Here is a 22479-nt window from a genome sequence, read left to right as displayed (position 1 = left end):
CCTTTTATACATCAGTTGATTCTGTTGCTAAACCGAGATCAGTGTGCTGCTAACTGAGATCTGAATCCAGAGGTCATAATGTGATGATTGTCACGACTGTTTGATGTGCTTTATATGTCTATGAAAAGGATCACATATGTGTAACTGTATGTTTAATCTGTGTGTAAACCTCTCAAACAGAACTGCCTAAGGACTCAAACTGACAATAAAAGTTGTATCGTAATGTTTATATCAATCTTATGAAACTAATGATAGCATGAATTCATTGTGGATCTGATTAAAAAAAGGGATTCAGACTCTAATGTGTCAGTTACTGCTGTGGTTTCATGAATATGTAATATGTTACAAGCTCACAGCAAGTGCAAACTCATTCATGAACTTCTGTTTTTACTATATATATCATTTTTGTTCCCCTCAGATTTTCATCTTCACAGCTAAATCATGACCTTTTCTATTATTTTCATTTATTCAAATTCATAAAAGGCAAATTAACAACCACATACTTTACATTTTTTTACCTATAACAGGTGTAATCATATATTTCCCAGGTCGACTCTGAGCTCCAACAGAGGAGCGCGACTCAGTCTCACCACAGGGAATGATGGACTCACTGGACCCGATGATCTCATCAACTGACCAGCTAGCTGCTGTCGACATCACAGGCAAATATTTGTCTTTTGAGACAGAGGGCAGGCGGCCGAGTCGGACGTGTTGGCAGGCACATGGGAGAGAAGGTGGGGTAGGGGATTTTTAAGACGTCAGACATGAGACAGGCAAACTGATTTGGCTAAAGACCTACTGCACTAGAAGTGGTGTTGTGGAGGGGATACGGGAAAGTTCAGCCTCATCTGACGCTGGTGGTTGGTAAAAACCAGCTGCCGTCACGTAAATGTGCTTGAACTAACCAGATTCCTTTGACAGTCCAAAGCTGTGATTAAAGCTCAAAGGAATTATTTATTTTTATGTAAATTTTAGATACAGTTCTTGTCTTTATATTCACTGTAACTGTATATGTAAAACTAACTTTTCATTAAATTCTAACAAAGTTCTGGTCATGTGTCACTGTTATCTGCTATTGATTTTTATATCAGCTGGGTGATATCAAATGGTACCAGCTGTGGGCTCATAGAAGGAGCGAGGTTGAGTGCCAGACCAGGGACGATACACTGATGGCTCAGTTGTTCAGAAATATGAAAAAAATGCGAGGCCATCAGGCAAAGATTCCTCGACATTTGCTGAAACAGAAGCTTACTTCCTGGCTCAAATGGGATTAGTCCGCCGTTACATCCCAGCGTCTATCAAACTATTATCCTGAACTGTGTTTTGTGTGTATTCATTCACACTGACTCCTTTATCACCTTCAGCAGGACTGGATCAGACTAAAACCACATTTCACTCCTTCTCACGTCAGTCTGGTATAATAAACATTCCTGTGGATGATGCACCAATCTGTTGCATTAACTTCCTTCATGACCAAGACCCTGAGTGTCCTCACACGGAGAAGGAACTTTCTCCTACTCCTACTTCATAGCCCAATTTCATCATCTGCAGTAAGCAGAGATGTCATCCAACTGGACGTTCCACACACCCAGAAAACCAGTGAGAAGGCACAACACCAACTGACAACACACTTGATTTGCTTTCAAGAACGCAGACACAGCTCTTGATTTAGTTATAATGGCTTTAAGTAATGGCCCCGCCACCTCATGTTCCTACTGCTACCCCAAACAAGACACTGTGAGAGACGCAATCGTGAACCGAGCCTTCTCCGAGTCAACAAAGCAGACCAGACGGGCTGACGTGAGCCGTCTAGTATCCTTGCATGAGTAAAGTTGGCCCCTCTTGAATCTGAGATACAGTTACTTAGTCGCCTTTCCAGGATCCTGGCATAGGACTTTCTAGGGAGGCTGAGGAATGTAATACCCCAATAGTTGGAACACACCCTACAGTCCTCCAAGGCGTCTGATTTCACCTGACTCCTGTTTGGCAATGCACCGAATCCTCAAAGGTGTTGAGGACAACCGGGTCCATTGTAGGCCTAAAGCCACCAGGCTCATGTTTCCCTGTTCTCGGTGAGGTGACTATTTGCAAAGGACACTGAATCTTTAAGTTTCTTGAATCACTCCATGGATCACCCATGTTAATACCAGGTGTAAACAGGGCCTTTGACTGGCCCCCTACCTGGGACCACTTTGCCTTGGGAGACTTTAACAGATGTTACAGCACATGCAAACCCCTCCACCATAACAAGGTCATGAAAAGTCTCACAGAAATGACTTCTTGTTAATTTTGTACTGATTTATGTACAACAAAGAGAATAATGACTTAAATTACTAAATACTAAAATCCCCAAATACATATTTAGTGAATATGTCCACTGGACTGAAAGACAGACAATGAATGATCAATACAATAATTAATCAAAACACATACACACGTGCCTGTCACACAACTCTACGCCTGCTTTTTCGTTGTGGACATTTTTAATACCAAGAACTGTTAGTTCATCATACTGTGATTCTTGATATCATATTCAGATGTTTACCGTGTTTTGAATTTTGTCCTCTTAGCTAACCTAAACTAAAACTCCTCTTACCCCCTCCCACCAGTGCTCTTCTCCCTCCTTGTGCAACATGCTTGTGAAACATGTTGGACCGGGAAACAGATGCCGGGGTGGACGTTCGCTGAGAATGAGGTGTTTGTGAGGCCGCTGTGTAACCAAATCCACCAGCCAAATGGCTCCTACGGCCCAGCTGGCTGCTGGCTCCTATGACAACATTAACTCTGCTAATGAGAATAAGCTGCGAGGGAGGGGAGCAATGTATGCATGTGTGTTTTATGGGAGTGTGAGAAAGTGCACATGTAAGTGCGTACATGTATATACTGATATACAGTATCAAAGTTATATTGACTTTGTATTCAAATATAACATATCAGTCAGTCTAGGTTCACTTTTCTATAGGGATGTATTACACAACCTCACAGAGAGTTTCAGAGTTGATAAATTTAGCATAAACACAGTCAGATGAGGCAACAGCGCTTTAGGCTCTGGCCTTCAAAAGGAATAATGGATTTCCTTTGAATGAGATATGTTTATACTACACAGTATGTTCTACTCAGAGACTGACTATGCTTTCTTTCAGGCTTTACTTGCTTTATCTCCTCTGGCTGCTGTACATTCACATCAGAACCACAATGTTCTGAAAAATAACCGAAAGTAATGCTTGTGACCATTTTTCAGTATAATAAAGATATATTTAACTAGAATGTGAGTGTCCTGTAATAAAAATTTTTTAAAAAATCCTGGTTTTTGAAGGTTCAAACAAAAGTGTTCTGTTCTGAAGTTTTGCAACATTACAGTTTGGGCGAAAAACAGTGAGCCTATTCTTTATTTATGTTTTACTGCTACTTAATTCTTCATTTAAAAACAGTAATATATCTCAGAGTTTCTCTATAATTGAACAGGCACAGTGGGTGTGACTGCCTTTATGAACTGGCAAAACTTTCTTCTCTATTGCAGTGATTTTGACAGCAGAGCAGAGTGAGTGTTGCACCACCTTGTGGAGAAACTTGTGAGGTGTCACACTGAGCTGCAGAGACGTCCAAACCATGCAATCTGCAGGTTTTCTTTCAGCTGGTTGTTACTGTGGCTGATGAAGACACCTTCATCAGCTTCCGTAGTGTTTCGTCAGATGGTTAATCTACATTCATTTCACCAAGTGTACAGCAACATGGTTATAACGTCTGTGAAATTAAAATTGAGTGTGTTTACATGTTCACTATTATCTCACCTGGTTATGACTTGTGTATCTAAACATAAAAAACCTGGCTAAGCCCTTAATCCTGTTCTGAGAAACCTGGATATGCTTGCTGAAGTACTCTGATAGAAACCGAGACACTGTGGCACCTTATCCAAGTTTCTGATTGCGGCTGAAATGTGGAATCAAGACATGACGCAGATGATTGGAAACCTGGACCCTGATGATGTAGGCTATAAAGGGGTATGAATAATGGTCCACATAAATGCTTTATCCCGAATAAGTTTAAAACCAGGATAAGACTCAACACTGGGATACTAATGTGCATGTAAACATACTCATAAAACTAAGTGTGAACAGTAACAATTATTCATTCTTATACATGCCGGCTTCGTGGAAATATGACCTCAGACATGAAAAGTGCTATGAGACCTTATGAAGTTAAGTTTTCATTTTTATTTCTTTGAAAATTCACTCCAATCCAATATTTGTCATGGGTCAGCAATGGTGTTAAATGTAGCTATAAAGTATTTTCAAGCCAGGAAGTTGTGGCTACTAGGGGAACTATTACATCTTCCACATTGGCTTCAACAGTCAGTCAGGCGGCTGCTGCTTAGTTCATACTCATGTTCATTTCCTCCTGCAGGACTCAAGTCATACTTTTTCTCCTCTGCCTCCCACAAAACACACAACCTGGAGTTGCAGTTGACCAGATTGTGTTATTTCAGAGGGTAGTGTCTTTTTCATTTTGTTGTTTTTTTGGCTTTAATCTTTATTAGTCCAAGATTAGTTGACTTAAGCATGCTAAAGCATTTCCAACAACACCCAGATTCACAGAGTTCACACAAGTTTTATCTGGGAGGTCAGACAATGTTGATATTTAGCAAATATTGAGTAAAGTAAGTGCAGCTGAAGGTGAGCTGACTACCCAGCAGAGGTCACTCTGTGCCTAGAAACTGCTGTATGTTTATACACATGGAAGGAGAAACATACAGACACACAACCACAGACACAAGGCAAGGTACTAATTACCACAGTAACAATAGAAACCGAAAGACTTTAAAAAGAATAATATGACAACTACTGTTTTTTTGTCTTATTTTTAAAACTCCAACACTGAAAACATGGTATAGGAGATGTCAGAAAGAGATAAAATGAAAGCTGAAATATTTCTGTTATCAAATTTTAACCTCTGGCTGACACACCACTCCTTTTTCAGGCGTTAAACCTCAATCTAATTTCTTGAACAACACATCTCAACTTGAGGAGCAAAACTGGTTCAAACCTGACCCTCTATCAACTGATTTTCCACTGCTGGTAAAACACAACACCTAATTTGGCAACATGACCTAAAAGTATCTACAGCAATTCTCTGGTGGAACAATCAATATGGATTTTGGGACGGGTGGCTGTGGCAGGGTGTGTGCGTGCGTGCATGTGTGTGTGTGTGTGTGTGTGTGTGTCTATACACGAGAAACAAGAAACACATGTCACAATCACGTGTTATGTGCAGCCAGGCTGGCGAGGCTGAGGAACTATTCCCGGCTAGGGGGGGTTATTTTGGGGGTCTGTTGTGTTATTGTTTCCCCCTTTATCACTCCTGCTCTGCTTAGACTCAGCTGTGGTTGATGTGGGTAAGAAAAAAAGTCTCTTACTGGGAGTGCACTGAATGATACAGTAAGTTGAGACAAATATAGGAGTTGACTGACAGCCAGACTTGAAAGGTTAAACACTGTAAAGAAATATGGTCTTGAGGAGTTACAGGGATTAATGTTTGGGCTGCTCTGAGAGTGTAAAGCCCTTCTCATACATGCACTTTAATCTAAGTCTTCTGGCAATTTTACATGTTTCTGTCATGTGTTAACAGGGGCGTGAGTCACTCTGACAACTTGCCAAGTCATGATATGGTAACATTAAGAATATTCCTGTCACTTGAATACATTTTAAAAAATCAACAACAACAGATTAGTCTGTCACTCTGTGCTTGACAGATATGCAAAGTTGCCAGATAAGATTGCTAAAATTTCAGCTCAGAAAGGATTTCAGAGAAGACATAACTTAATAGACTTTAGCAGACTTCTCTTTTTCATCAGGAACAATGACATTTCCTCATTATTTTTAGTACTTTTACACACTAATCCAGTCACATACAGCGTTATTATATATCTAAAAGTAAAACTGCATCATTCTGTCTTCCTCTTAATTGGCAGTTTTGAGTATTAATGCAAAACTCAAACCTACCAACTATTCCTGGACACAGCAGCTTGTATGATATCCTTTAACATAAAAATGTTTCAGCCGCAGGAGCAACTAACAACAGTACAGTCGACTTATACACCGAGGACAGTTCTGTCAGGGAAGAAAATAATTAAATTATCATTCGTAGTTTCCTTCCTCTTTAACTGTCCAGTATAGTTCATGCTGTAAGTGATGGCTGTGAAAGTGTAGCATGTGTTTGCATTCATGCTGGGATGTGGGATGAGAGGCTGAGTCAACCCCTGATCCTGCAGCAGAGCAGAGCAGAGCAGAGAGCTGGGCGGGCAGTGCCCTCCAATCCCAGCCTGGCCTGATGCTTACTGGGACTGGGAGGACAGGAACAGGTGTGAACACACAAGCAGACACACACACACACACACACACATAAAACACAACACACAGGAATGCATAAAAACACATTTAAACATGCGTACAATGGGAACATGCAGAGAAAATGTGTGTGTTTATGTTTGTCACCAGCATAACATGAGTCTCTTCCTCATTGTGACATCAGCAACAACAGGCGGGACTACATATCCACCAATACCTTCCATCTGCTGATAACAATGTATCAGGCCAACTGACAATAACAACACATACACTCATACACACAGTCTCTGAGAAAAATGCATCATTCTCAAATTAAAGCACTCATAGGAATGTAAACTGTGCTGGATGTTCATCTGCTTTTAAACTGCTTGAATACAAACATCTCCAGATGGTCTAACACTAATTTCAGTGCTCTGCATTCAGTCAGCAACATTTCTCGCAGGGTCATCACGCTAAAAAATGTCTCCGGGAGACTTTCAGTGAAAACAGGAAGTCTGTTGAATGAAACTTGCCACAAACAAGACTTGCTTCCTCTCAATAGCTGTTGGGTAAAATGCCTACAAACAGAAATACAGTGCAACTCAAGAACCACTGAGTCATATATTGGCCTCTGTCTTAAGGTGCAGAGCAGCTCACAAATCCATGCTGACATTTCTGCAGTTCATACAGTATATTTACAATGGGCATTGTCTATAAAATGAGTATTATGACAGTTCCTGAGTAGAACATTTCCCCATCACATCCTCTTCTACTGTTAGATTTGATCAATCTGATAAATACACTTTTCAAAACACTGATAAACAAATTTAACCATAACCTGCCTTGTTTACTTCAGCTATAATTAATATATGGTACTGCTACATGTAATATTATCACAGAAGTACCTGAAAATTAAACAAATACGGATGCCCGGGGTCAGCCACAGTTTGTCATTCAAGCTTATTAAAAAGTCAATGGATAAAGAGGTATATCGTCAGTATTTTTAAACCTCACATGACCAACTCTGCAACTATCATGAGTTGTCCAATGGCATAAACATTTTCAAGTCATAAACATGGGAATCTTTGCCATCTGAACAAGAACACGGCATTAGTGATTACCTAAATTTCCCATGAATGTCTTGTAGATGGAGAACAATATAACAACAGTGAGACTTAGATAAGGAACAGCAAAAAGGTTTCTTGAAGAAAAGGAACAAGTGTCGCAAAACCTTTCTGTTGCTCAACTGCTCAACATTTTCTGCTAGTAATAGTGTAGAAATTTGTCCATCAACCTTTTCAATTGATTATTTTCCATATGATCGAGAAGCAAGTGCAAAATAGTATGTTTACAACTGGTGTTTTCAGTTTGCTGAATTTTCTGACTCCAAACTGCATTGTATTTAAACTTTTAAATGTCAATTTGTTGTGTTTGTTATATCATAAATATAACTGCTGAATGAATAAACCTCAGCAAACTTACTATTCCTGAGTAATTTTGATAAATTAATCACTGATTCAATTTTCAAAATCCATGTGTTGTGAAAGATGCTGTACACATGGATTATCAAAAATAACAGTATTTATTAAATGCATACTCTAATGTGTAGATATGACTAAAAATAGCCATCTACAGTATATTATCTTTGTATTTTGCTGTAAACCACACAGTGTAACTGTCACTGCAGGTCTGTGAGCCATGCAGGTAGCTGTGCTCCGCAGCCTCTATGAACACTCCCTCTCATGAATATGAGTGCCGAAAAGATGCGTAGTTTAAGAACCTACCCCAAGCACGAGTGTCTCCGACCGTGTCCGAAACCACTTGGCGCCCCTTTCCTTGCCAATCGGAGGTCTTTGTTCATTGTCCCTTGAACTCCTGACTCATATGAGACACTTCAGGCTGCAAAGAAAATAACCTGCACATCTGAACTGCGCTTCTTATGGAAATTCTTGAACTTTTACAGCTCAGTCTGTTATCTTTTCCCTATGAACCAGCGGGTGGGTCTGGATTGACTCCATGAGGTTTTGTTCTGCGATAAACCAAAACACACAGCAGGATTCCAGGTAAGAGAGAAAAACAAAACTGATACAGGCAAATGGAAGACGGATCTGATTAATCCTCAGTGCCTCAGGATGCAGGAAAAACCGTTGAGGAATGCTGAGTTCTTCCACTGATGTCCCAGGCAAGCCTCAACAAGGCTGACTGGAGTGTGATATTCAATTAGTCTCTCCAGAAGGACGGAGCAGAAAGGGAGCTGTTGTAGCTGAAGATACAGCTGCATTGAAAGATTTGCCACAGTTGTCTGTCTTCTCTCACTGATTTGTTGTTGTTGTAAATACCCAAACTAATTGCAGACTTGACTTTGACTACATTCCTAAAAGGGTCTTGAGTAGCGCAGCTCCAAATTGTCCAGAGGAAAAGAAAAGATCTGCAGAGAAGTCTAAAAATCTTCAGTAGTAGCTTTGTTACTGCACTTCTTTGTCAGTCACTCACTCTCTTTGCAGGAAAGGGGAAGGGTTGAGTTTTTGCTACGGCAGGGTAGCGTCAGCAAGGGTTGACCTCTCCCTCCAGCAGTGTGAGAGCTTGCAGAGTCCCTTGAGGTCGCTGTGGGAGCTGAGGACAGCCCACCCAGTCCTCAGGAGCTGTCGAGTAGTCTGTACTTTTGCAGGGTATCCAATGCCAGGACGGACATGCAAAAGCTCAACACAAAAGTTCTGGCATCAAGTTACAGGCTGATTCTTCAACCCTTTCTGAGCTTTGCGGGACTAAACAAACTGATACATTTAGACAGTTACAGAAGAACATTTGGTGTGTCCCAACTTGTCAAAGGGAGATCTGACTTTACTGAGTGGCTGCCGGGTGTTTTTGTGTCTGGCAGAGCTGGCTTGGCTCAGCCTTCGTTGACACGTGAGATCAATGGGCGCCTGACCCAACACCCTCCTTCTGCTGCCCTGCAGCTACATAATTACAGGGCGATATTGTTAGAGTTGGTGCTGGGCAGGGTGGAAAGGAGGTGTGTGTGTGGGGTGGGGGGGGAGGATGAAGGGCATGTACAAAAGTACTAAAGAAATCCAAACAATCCAAAAAGTTTTTATGGTATACCATGAGTTCTGATGATGAATAAACTTTATGACCAAACAATTCATTCTGAGAATAGTCTGAAATGATAGGAATCACTGTGTAAAACGTTCATCCTCTGCTTTGGTTAGACTGATGCTGTATCTATCGGTTTTAATAAGAGGTTTGGCGTCACATGAACTGAACACTTAAAACTGAATAAAAGCACAATATTCAGTGCTTGCTGTTTGTCAAACCCTAGATGGGTTTGACAGGAAGGAAAAGCCTGATTACTTCTGTATCTAAAAAGTCTGATAGAGTGAGGAGTGTGAAGATATGTTTCACAAGTTCTCTACACTCATTAACTTTTCACACATTGTATAATGATAAGTAAGAAGCTAAAACAAGGGATGGTGTTGCAGCCAATAAACTACTGACTCAGAGGTGAGATTATTCCACCTTCCCTCCCCCACTTTGCTATACACACACATACACATCCTCCATCTGAAACCTGGTACCGTTTTAACCTAAAGGAAACAGAAGTGAGATCTCACCAATACAGAGCTTTCAAAATGATGTGCTTGAAATAAAGTCTTCAATATATTTGTTTAATGTTGCTGTAAATGACAACATCTTCTTATGTCATCCCCGGAGCGAATATTTATGTTCTAGAGATTTTTATCCTAAGCAAATACAGACCTCTGGAAAATGTCTTACACTTGGACTGAACTGTAGTATATTTTGAGTTATTAAAGCAGGTATAACTGGCACAAATGACTCACCACTTAAGACACAGCATGAGCCATACTTTAGGTTTGACAGCACAGTTTTGACGGGCACCCAGCTCTAGATTAAATCAACCATGTAAATGACTCATCAGAATAAGGCCCTTCCAATATATCTGTTGTTTTTTATTGCAAGGACAACTTCTTCATTGGCATCATCTTTTTATTTCCACATTATTTCCAGCGGAGAGGACACAGCTTGTCTTTCTAGCCGTGAGTACTTAAAGGACCATTGTGTAAGATTTAGTGCCATCTAGCAGTGAGGAATCAGATTGCAACCAAATGATACACCTCGTCTTACCCCTCCAAGCATACAGGAGAAGCTACAGTGACTGCGAAATTCGCCGGCGTTTGGTTTGTCCATTCTGCGCTACTATAGAAACATAGCAGTGCAACATGGCAGCCTCCGTGGAAGGGAAGCTCTCTATGTAGATATAAAGGGCTCATTTTAAAGTAACCAAAACAATTCTCATTTTCATGGGATTATGCACTTACTTACTTACTTACTTACTTACTAAGTTTTACTTACTTAAAACTTACTTATGAATATTATATTACATTTCTGCCATGTCCGTTCCACTAGATGCCACTAAATCTTACACACTGTGCCTTTAAAGTTTCAAACATTTCAGCTTCAGATAGAGGGACACTTGTTGCATGACAACAGTCACCAAACCACAAGTCACTACAACCACTTCCCTAAGCACCGCGTGAACGCTGCAAACTAAAAAGAGGATGCTGTATAAATTATTATTTTCTAAATTTGGTATAACTTGTTTATCATGTGGTTGGTGCAAATATTTGAAGTGCCTTATAAATACAATAAACTAAAGTAATACTAGAATAAATGAACTGACTTATGAGCCTGAAATAAAAAAATTAAAATATAATATTAATATGAATAGTCTGAGGACATCTGGATCTGTGGCCTTTTCTACCAGAGCTTCATGGCAAGATAAATCTTTGACCTAAGCGAGTATTTTGTTATCCACCAGGTTTTACTCTTTCATTCTTATAATACTTGTGAAGCAAGCATTTAGCATTTTGGCTAAAAAACAGTGCAAAAAACGGGTGTTTACAATGCTTACAGTATTTATAAAGAGCTCAAGTGTATTAAAAGGTGCTCCATAAATTAAGTTTGCCTAATTGAGGTTGTTCCACTGGCCTGACCATGTAATTGCAATGTCCCTGATCCGGGTCCAGCTGGGGACCTCTGTTGCATGTCACCCCTCATTTATCGACCTTCATTTCATGTCACCTGTCCACAGTCCTGAGTCACAATACAGGCAAAAATGCCAACAAATAAACTTTATGCAAACACAGCAACTTTAAACAGCCTGTATGTTTTCGTGGTTTTATATGTGTGGTCACAGAAGGAAATTAATACCTAACACTTTTCTCGACCATTTAAGCTACACAGCAGCACTGGCAGAGTGGAAGAATTGGTTTCACTTAAAACCACACACAACAAGCACCAAAACATCAATATGGGTATCACAGCTCAGCACAGATGGCTCCATCTGCAGAATTATCTCAAACCAATACATATTGAAACAGCAGGCAGGAACAAGACAAAGGTGATGATAACAGGCTGATGTCAGAGCGTGAATTGAATCTAAAAATGCGCCCTGAAGTGGTTTGGACTGGTTGTGTGTATGTGCAGAGAAGGGATGGAGGACACTATCTGAGGCCTGAACAGCTGACAACATTGAGAAGTGTAAAGATTGCATGAGCAGGCAGCAGATGACATGACTGAAATTCACATGATGGATGATGTAAATGCGGGCGCTGTGTTTACAACCTGCTCCCTCTACGCAATTAGAGGCACAGAGCCAGGCAGGCAAACAGTTAGGGGTGTAGAGTGGAGGGGGGGAGGCAAACGCACCTGGGTTTCATATTTAATAGATATATGCATTATGTAAATTTGTAGCAAAAATGACAATGCCCACATTCTCTAAGTCTCTAAATCTATTTTTTTTTTTGTGAAAAAAGATGAGTGATTATATGTTTTAACATTTAAAATGTGCTCTTTACCATCACCAATTATAGTTTAGAGCTTTTTTAAAAACTGTGATGACTTTCCCTAAAAAAATCCAAGTAAATATGACCCATGTGCATTCAATATACATTAATATATTGCAGGTAACTGAATCCCTGACCATGGTAGCGTAACTTCAAGCTACAGTATGCATCACAGACTTTCCTGCAGTCGTTTCAAGTCTTACTTGCACTCCACTTGCTTATCAGATTTTCCAGGATAAAATAATTGCTTGATTTTACTCTTTGACACACCTGGTGAGATTTGGTTAATTTTAATTACTTTTCTTTGAAAATCGGTTGTAACCTTGATTGGCGAGGGAGCTTTTGTCCTTATAGTTTAATAAGAATGTGTTGGTTGTGCAGGTTGGAGCATTAACTGTATTAATGAAGAGAGATGAGAAGAAGCAAAAGTGTGTGTGGTGTTTGTGGTTGGCTCTGTGCATGTAACCAAAATAACACTCACACTCTATTGTCAGCACACTCATAAATGTATAAGTATGTATTTGGTGTGAAATATCGTTTCCCAGGAGCCTACGGTGCAACAGGTGGACAGTGCAAGACATAAAAGGACATAAATTGAACAAATCTATGCATAAGATAACAGAGATGAGGACTGTAGTGAAAAAACAATATAAACTATAAGACAGTAGTGCAAAGACAATGTAAACTGTAAAACAAGACACTAGTACAAGAGGACAGTGTTAACTGTGAGATGGAGACTGTAGTGCAAGAGAGTAATATAGCTTTAAGTTACATCTACGAATACTGGAGCTTAATTTTTACTAATGTAGTTTCAGCGGCAGGTAGTTTTTTGTAAATATAGTAAACAGATTTAAAGTGCAATGTTTTTTGTGTCTGTGTGGAGGTTGTCCAGAGGGCTTATAAATCATAATTGTACTGGGAATATCACACTATATCATATTCTAATATCAACGTTCTTCTGTGCTTTCAAAGGCTCATAAAGGCCTCAGTTTTTATTTTCATTATTATCTTGTGTGTGTGCATGTGAAACTAAAGGAGGGCTAAAGTGAAAACCACAGGAATAAGACAACATTTCTGTTGCAAACAGCTTGCAGCCACATGAAAGAGAGGTTCTGAGCCTTATGGTGACAGCACGTTAATAAAATCAAATGACTTAGGACAACATTGTTGAGATAGCTGTGGGAAACCGTTATTTCTTGGTGTTAAAGTCTTCTTAAGAAGAAACAGCTGTCTGTAAGAGCAGCAATTACTCAGATCATAATGGCACACTGTGAGCAAGTCTATGGAAAATATCAAAACGTTGTTAAAGCTCATTAGACAATTTTCCACAGTGTACAGTGGCAGATTTGTAAACTTTCATAAACCTAAAAATAGATTTTTTTTAAATGGTGTTTACAGCCAAGACTGACAAATAAGGGCTTTAGACAGCAGAGTGATTTCCTTCCAGGCAGCTTTCTCTATGTTTCCTTAAATGACCTACCGGTCATGGTTGTGTACATGGAAAATCTATTTCCTAGGTCATTACCCGCCAGCACTGCTTTTTTCCTTCACTGGTATGGTTAGTTTCAATTTTAAAAATCAGAAAATGACTTCATAAAGTCGCTCTTTCGGTTCTGAAATGACTAATAATCTCCACATATCACAATACATCACAGAGTTCAGCAGATATCTTCAAACCATTCACGTTATCTGAGCCATAAAAAATTCTATTTAAACATTGTGGCAACTTGAACAAATTTAATCAGCTCCATCTGTTCTGACGTAAAGGAGACACATGCTGCCTGTTTTCAGTCATGAGGAATGAGTGAATAAATGAAAGTGCGGCATTTAACGTCAACCTTGTGTTTACTGTGGTGAGGTATCTTGAATCCCTCTGAACTCAGCTTTGTCTTTGCTAAACAGCAACCTCAGGTCAAAGACAAGCAGTCGATCTGCTGCTATAGGATCCTTTCTCCTCATTATTTGACCTGCGCCAGGCCTGCTGAATGCAGCGCTGAACACCTAAGGCACGAAACAACACCCTCTCTTTCATAACAGGAACAACAGGGTCCATTGAGATGACACCGGTCCCGACGTCAACAAAATCATGACTTCCCACAGTTACCTTCTCGTCAGACAATGGGGCTTTTTTTGCCACAGCAAACCCATGACACGCATTTTGATGACGTGAAAGCGCAACTTCTGTAATACTGGGACAAACCCCAATTACCTATCAGCCCCTGAAACAAATGCATGTTCTAGGACTTTACACAAATTCAGCTGAGTCACAGTGTCAAAAAGCCTCAGAAGATGACAAATTTTCAGGACAAATGTTACATAACTCTCTTAATGAAATGTGACCCAAACTGTTCTATATCATTAACAGTACCTGGGTGTGTGTGCCAGGGTGAAGCGTCTCTGCAGGGCGATGCTACGGTTCATCAGGAGCCTGCGGAATAGCAAGGGAGAGTGACGGGGAGAGTTTCGAGGAGAGCCACAGGGGGACATCCTGGGGGATCCACAGGGCGAGCCAGAGGTTGACTGCGGTTTCAGTTTGATAGGCAGACCGCTGCTGAGTGGGGAGGAATGAGCCTCCTCAAAGCTATCCCAGAAGGCCTCACTCATGCTGCCGTGTAAGGGTTTAACAAAACCTTCGTCTTACGCTGATCTCTTGTGCAGCCCTCTCGATGCTGACAGGTAGTCCAGGTGGTCCATCTCAAAGCAGCAGCATAAAATTCCGCGAGGGAGTTTATAAAATCTCTCTCGAGCTCATTTCATAATGATGCACCTCATACTCGGAGGCGCTTGTGGAAGTCTGTAAATTCTTCAAATCCACTTTTACTTTCTGGCGTTAGAATCTTCATCACCTTTCTCAACAGAGCTATCTGCCGGCTCCGTTGATGGACACGGACACGAGTGCAGGGAGTGAGCCCTCCCCTCCGCAGGAAGCTCTGTTTACATAGCTCTGAACCCTGCCTATATATGGCCAGGCCTGAATTATAGCGTTGTTAGCTCGTTCCACGGGTGTCTAGCTGTGTCCAGCACTCCCTTCAAGCAGAAGTAAACTGGCAACCGCCAAGCGCACCAGTTTACATCTGTTTCTTTCTTCAGCCCATCGGTGCACAAACACAGCTCTGCCTGTGGAGACACATGCCAGAGCTGTTTTGCATGGAGAGGCTGCAGCCAAGATAGATTTTCATTATGCTGGTCAGCGGGTCCCGACTCTGTCTAAAAACAGAGCCAACTTGAGATAATAGATAAGAGGAACCCTGGAAATGTCACTTAAACTTTTACTCATATCTCAAGTGAATAGTTCTTTCCCAAGGGGGCTGAGGGGTGATGGAAAAACAGAGATCAAGCAGAGTTTCATCTTTGACCCACATCGCCTCTACCCAAAACAAAACCTTGTGAATTCAGCCAAAATACACAAACTGAAGTCCTAAATCTGCTTGTACCTAAACATTTCCCTTGATAAGTATCATGCTGTGGATACAAGTAGTCCCTTCCTTACGAACAGTTCATGACCTCAGTCCATACACCTCAAATGTAACTTACATGTCTATTCCTGTCAAAAATCAAATGGACAGGTTCATGTTTATCACTGACAGGCTTAAGATGGCAGCAGCAAAAAGCAAATATGAGCCTTATACTGGAATATTTTCACTGTAATTGTGATCTGGAGACACATGCTTTAGTAAGAAGTGGTTAAATAAACATTTCTGTTTCAGTTTCACAACCCCTCCCCCACATCAGAAAACAGATCAAGAAACTATGAAAGATATGCCACATCTCAAATCTTTTTAACTGCTTCATCCATCACCGTTATCTAAAGTGTTTAAACTATTTCATGCTTTCATGCAAGATCTTCATTCTTTTTTTCAATCTCTTTCTGACCTTCTTTGTTATTAAGACGTTCACTGCTGTGCAGTTTCTGCACTGCAATTATCAAAGATCACCTGTCAATCAAACAGTGGGACCACAATGCCTTTTTGTTGATGAAGTTTCTGTGGGTGGTGCTTTGCCTTTGTTTGTTCAATCACAGTAACATGAGAGCTGCATATACCAAGTGTTTAGAACAGAAAATGTTAACAACCTATAGGTTAAATAACTCTTGTTAATAGCAAAGTGCCATCGAGGGCTGAGTAATGTGATTAATACAATACAACCCCGCAATTATTACCTTTTAGTTATCTCTGCTAAGTATCTTAACATCCTTATGTAAATTTTAAAAATAAGCCCAACATTCATTCACTTTGTTTTAAAGTCTCTGTGTCACTTTGCATCCATTTTAATGAAGCTTTAAAGTAGTGAGATAGAAGGGCTCTTCAGCCCGAGGGGCCGACTGCCAAAGTACTGATTTAACTCAGGAAGGGTCAGGAGGGGTCACTGCAATGAGCTCTCTAACAAAAACACAGCTGTTGTCTGAGGTGCTGCCAAATGTGACCAGCAGATGGTGCCCACACACAAACACACTAACATGAAATACCAGCATGACATAAACTCAGGATCACAAAATGTCAAATCATCCTGTGGGATTTTGACTTTAGAACATTATTCTTATGATGTTTGGTCAAACATTTATCCACAGCAGCTTACAGCATCATAACAGTATGTCCAGTAAGGTGGCCCCAGCGCCTTTTAAACCTCTCATTCTGGAAACTGTCCACATCATCTGCTAACACAGTCTACCACTAGGCCTATGACTGAATGAAATATTGGCTGAGTGGGAAAAAAAAATAATTCAAAACACAAAAAAGTGTAGACTGCGTGGGCCCAGTCAATCAAATGTTGCCATTATGAGTCAGTGGGGAGAAAAGCCGAGGAGATGAATCCCATATCTTTTCTTAGTGACTAATGCTGGGATATGTGGAACTATTTATTCGACTGAGTCACATACCGTTCCTCCTCCCACCACCAACACCAGATCAAACACAAACACACATATGCACACAATCAGTGTTGGTTGAGGTGGGACACACACACACACACACACACACAAATTCATTTTTAAATACACCAGCAAACCCATGTTAGATACCTGAAAGCCTTTGGAGTTGACAGTATGCATACTGGTTTATCCATTAAGCTCCAGTATTCATAGATGTAACTGCATCATAGAGTCTCTCACCTACTCAGCCAAGCACTTTTATTAAAAAGGGATGGAAACAACCTAACTACATAAATACAACATCATTTAATAAACTCATTTCTCTCTTCCTGAGCCGGCAGAAGCTCCTATTGAAAGGCTTTTTCTCAAGGCTGTGTTTTTAATAAAAAGAGATTTCCTTCTAAAGTGTGTGTATTTTCAGCCATTGAGCTTCCATAATGAATGACCCTTCAGGTGCTTTGTGGTGCTGCAGTGGAGTGGATAACAGAGACCAATGCTTTCACAGTAGGTGATAGGATATTTGAGGTTATTTGGATTTAAGTGGATCTAGAAGTAGGCAGCAGTTCAACACAAAAACAATGAAAAACCTAAAAAGAATTTTCAAGGACAAAACTTGTAATACTCTTCTGATGCAGACTTAACAAAAAAGATAGATGATTAAAGCTAAATACTTTTTTCACAATAAACACGCTAACTCTCTTTGCTTATCAGTGATGCTTAGGACATTTTGGAGTGTTAACCATTAGGGAATCGAGAACCAGTTCCAAATTGTCCAATCCATCAGATCGTATGCCTCTGAGCTTATCATTTCCTCTTATCGATGCCCAGACGTGGTGTTGACAGAACAGCCTCCAGACTGTCTACAGCGTGCACACACCACAGTTATATTTGGCTATCTTATAGTTCATCTTCAAATAAGGCAGCAGTTTTCAGCATGTTTTGATTTAATGACTAAATAATTACCTTTGCAAGATGAACGTGAACTATATTGTGAACTTTCTACGACGCCACACAGAGACTAACGTTAGGGAACTCCAGTAGTAACAAACAAGATGAGACCAGCTGACCAACACACACTGCAGCATTAAACGACGTAAATCAACTCTGAGGTGAGAAAAAGAAAAGAGAATAGAAAACAAGAAGAAAATAACTCAGAAACCCTGAGCCCGCTCAGCGTCTTGCAGCAGAGAGGCTGCTCTCTACTGCTGGAGACATGACGTTGACAACACAGCGGAGCACTCTGCCTCGCCCTCAGTTTGTTCTTCTCATACAGGCAGGAGATTGTAAGATGCTTTCAAATTAATTAATTCATTAGTTAATGCGGTGAACTTGGCTGCGGACCATTGATCTTATCTATCAGTTATGCTTCATATATTCATCAGCATGCAAGGTCATTGATACAGTGGAGATGATAAAACAGTTATATTAACACTGAAAACCTGTGTAGGCCTACTTTTTTCCACACAAAAAAAATTGATCAGGAACCGATAAAGAATCGGACCGATAAGCAGAATCGTTAATGGCATTGGCATCAATAAAATCTTATATATTCCCATTCCTATTAATCATTTTGTATGAATGAGACCTGTAGCTGTGGCCAGCAGTGAGCTGGGAGTGGTTTTCAAAGTGAAGCCTTTAGCCAAAGAGTTGGAAATCACAACAACAACAAAAAAGCATGACGAAAATAAAACAGAACAAAACACAGTGCAGCTTTAATGTTCGGAAAATGGCGAAGTTCAGTTTCACCCACCATGGAAGTTATATTCAGCTTTAAATACAACACACACTGGCAGCATATGATGCAGGATAAAACACCCACACCCTTTGTTTTCTATGTAAGCCTGGAAGCGTCTCAGCACGCTATGATGTCCCACTCTCCTGTGTTGCAACAACTGTCCAGACAAACGGCTCTTTTATCAGTTTGCTTATTGCATCAGAACATCCTGGCTACGTACATTCAGTCTGGAAGGTCCGGTGTGTGCCAAATAATGCCCATCGAATGACGCAATACTACATGATGCAGCTGATGTGTTTTGCTGCCAACTGATGACACCAACAGCATCACTGCATACCAGCATGAGCCCTGATTTTCTCAAGGAAAGAACAATGATACTGAGCCTCATAGCAGGGCCAACATGGGCGCTGCTGGTTTCACAATTGGTCATTATGTTTAAAATTCATATTATTAAAACCTTAATCTTGTTTGCCACTGACCTTTCAACGGGCATCTAATCAGATTAAATCAATTTAACACTTAAACATGTTTTTTTTTTTAGCATAAATACTTTTGTATACACAGCAAATAACCTACATGGTAATATATCACTGTTGAGTTGACTTTTTTGCATTGTTCAGACTAAATACAGGACTGTATGTCTAGGCAGTCTTATGATTGATGATAGTTCATCAAGATGAATGACAGATGCCAGGGTGTTAAAGGGAAGGAGGCTGAACAACTGATACTTTCACTCCATCAAGGAGAAAAATGGCTTAATCTAATTTATACACAAGATTAACTTGATTACAGCATCCTGCTTACACAAAGAAATTTTTCAGCACAACCATCAAATTCAGCCTTTTCACTGCGAAGATGTATCTACAGCATTATCTATTAATGTTTTCTCAGAGAGTTTCATTACTGGTGGCATTTAAAAAATGTACATCTGAACATCCATTAGTTAGTGTGTATCTTAAAGCACGGATGTACAGACATTTTGACAATTTAAATAAAGGTTAGCATCCCCCAAAAGTTAACAATACACAAAATATCTACTGGAGCTACTGTAAGAATCGATTATACAGTATTAAAACAATAACAGTTCAGAGCGCCCTGGCAGCCAAATGGTTAGAGCACAAACAACCACAATGCCCCTGGTTCGACTCCAGCTTGGGACCTTTGTTACATGTCATATCCCTCTCTCTCTCTCTGTTTCCTGCCTCGACTATCAGCTCTCTATTAAAGACAAAAAAATGCCTATAAACATATGTTAAAAAAACAAAACAACAATAACGATTCAGCTGCTGCTTCAAAACGGCTTCTTTTAGCGACCTCTGGCAGCTGTTACTGTCTCTGCCACAGTCACATCTGTTTAGAGAATACTGTCACTGTAAACAATATCCGATATTAAGTTTGATTTTCAAAGCGACATGAATCATAGCTACCCACAGTCAACAATTAGCTTATTCCAATTATGAACTCCAAGATATCTAATCCAATGAGATGAAATCAGTAATAAAAAAAGAAATAATGCATTATCGCTGGATATTTACCCAAATTTCATTATAAGGAACTGAGAGTTAGAGACACATAACCAAAGACAATTACAGCCACTATGGGTGGTGCAATCCACACTGATGAAATGATTAATAAGAATCAATTAAAATTAAACATGCATGCACTGTAACTTAAGTGTCAGGCAAACATATAAACCAACCAAAAGTGCAGAGTATCTCACCAACAGGAGAACGATTAAGAACAACCTGTAATTTGGCAAGTTTATAATTTTTGGATAAAAATGGAAATCCATAGAACAATAAACTATATCAAGGTGCTAGATTTACTAGCCCAACATGGCATTTTATTTGCCCCGGGCAATCGGGCAAGCCTTATTGCTGAACTATGTCTCAACGATTATATTTGATGGATGCTTGATGGGGTACCAGATAGCAAAATTGTTGTGGCCCAGGTCCGGCCCACACCCGACACTTTTGGCACTTTCATCTGGCCCACAAACCGCTCCTGTTTCCCAGATCTGGGCCACAAGCAAGCTATACGTCAACCAAGAACAAACCAGATAAACCAGAACTGGCCCACATCCAGAATACACATACCTGAGAGCACCACATCTTTACCAAAAAAGGCCCACATTTGATATGGGATATTTGGGCCATACTTGCTATTTTACAGGCTAGCAGTGCCACATCATTGCCTGAAGTGGCCCACTTCCATATGCTATCTAGGGTGCTGCACTTGGACATTGGCTATGGCACCTCTTGCCCTTAGATCAATTATCATTCAACCAATTATCCAATTATGACAATTGTACACCTGCTCAGGGTTGACTATATTTGTATTTGCCTTTTTTCTTGTACTTGCCTATTTGTCTTTGTCCATTTTGGCTCTGATGAAGACACAGTGGTGTTAAAATGTTGGTTTGTTTGCACTATCAAAGGTTGCATATCTATCAGTGTGTTCCAGTCCTTTTTTTTCCTCAAAAGTTTGTTGTCCTTGTTCAGAAAAAAACACCTATTTCAGCTGCACATAGCTGGAAGATGAACAGAGAACCACTTTTCACCTAAACTACTGCATGTCAAGCTTTGGCTATGCAGGCAATGTTTGTTATTAGGAAAAATATGATGCTAATTTTAGTCTTTTCATGCACATTTATGACAATAAGTATAAAATATCACCAGATTTACACTTTAACACATGATTTTTTTTAACATAGTAACACAAAAAAATGTATATGTTCCATCTACTGTATATACTTGTTGCACCCTTTTCTACTAGTTGCTCATAACATTGATCTAGGAATTTATGATAAATCTGCTGATAAACTTGAAAAAAGTATACGTGTTAAATACCTACATTGTAATGAAAATGTAAAAGGTAAAGGAGGAAAAACAGATATGATTAGGTTTCAGAGCGAAGAGAGATGCACAGAGTGATGGTAAACCTGTCCAGATGGAGCCATCAAGTCCCAGCTAGCTCCTGGGGAAGCAGAGCCAGGAACATGAAGAGGCTCATTCTGGACAACTTCCTCTGGAAAAGGCCAAGAGCTGGGATCAAAGCCAGCATCCTATGTTGTAGAGACTCTCAGCAGGCTGTCGACACGTTCCTGCTGGTCAAATGAGTGCAGATCACATTCCCCCATTTATATCCGCCTATGTTCATCTATGTTCAAATGTTTGTGTTTGGGTCACTAAATGATAGACTGGATCTAACACCACAGAATATCAATATTAAACACTAATTTAAGACAAAATTTCAAAAATATTTCAGCACTTTTACTTCACTGCACACCTGAGTGGTAAAATATGAGAAATGGTTTTTAAGTCTTTGGTACATTCAAACTGAGCACTTTTATATTTAGATTAAAATTCCATTTGTGAGGCATGGATTTCATGCTAAATGTATTAAAATTAAGGATTAGTCATTCATTAATTTAGGACAGTCGCTGCGAAAGGTTACTGTTCATTCAAAATGACTCATTCATCATATTTTGCAGTCAGCATTCAGGGTTGAAAACCAATTATGATGCTAAAGATAATCGAAAATTCACAAGAAACACAACACTGAATGTTTAGTCTCAATACAGCAGTGATCTGAAACAAAATCTTTCTACCGCCTCACAATTTTTCCTGATGAAGATTGAGTGCACTGCGAGGATCTATGAGGTAGAACATAGTGTTTCCCAACGAGAGC

At 40.0% G+C, this 22479-nt stretch overlaps 1 protein-coding gene across 6 annotated transcripts in view; it reads right to left on the bottom strand.

Moving 5' to 3' along the window:
• The window catches only part of LOC122988383 (cAMP-specific 3',5'-cyclic phosphodiesterase 4D-like), a 118010-nt gene that overhangs the window by 42437 nt on the left and 53094 nt on the right, over nt 1-22479 (bottom strand). For 2 of the 6 annotated variants that reach the window (XM_044360641.1, XM_044360644.1), the window contains exon 1: nt 14556-15283. The exons of 3 other annotated variants lie outside the window; for them this stretch is intronic. In XM_044360641.1, the coding sequence (XP_044216576.1) occupies nt 14556-14791 (236 nt within the window). In that variant the 5' untranslated portion in view covers nt 14792-15283. Of the gene's footprint in view, nt 1-8107; nt 9285-14555; nt 15284-22479 lie in introns of those variants that run through there. One more of the 6 variants, XM_044360648.1, reaches the window with a different exon arrangement.

The sequence above is a fragment of the Thunnus albacares genome, chromosome 9, assembly GCF_914725855.1.
Source record: "Thunnus albacares chromosome 9, fThuAlb1.1, whole genome shotgun sequence".
Classification (NCBI taxonomy): domain Eukaryota; kingdom Metazoa; phylum Chordata; class Actinopteri; order Scombriformes; family Scombridae; genus Thunnus; species Thunnus albacares.
Note: the sequence above shows the minus strand (reverse complement) of the source record. Positions and strands in the feature narration are given on the sequence as shown.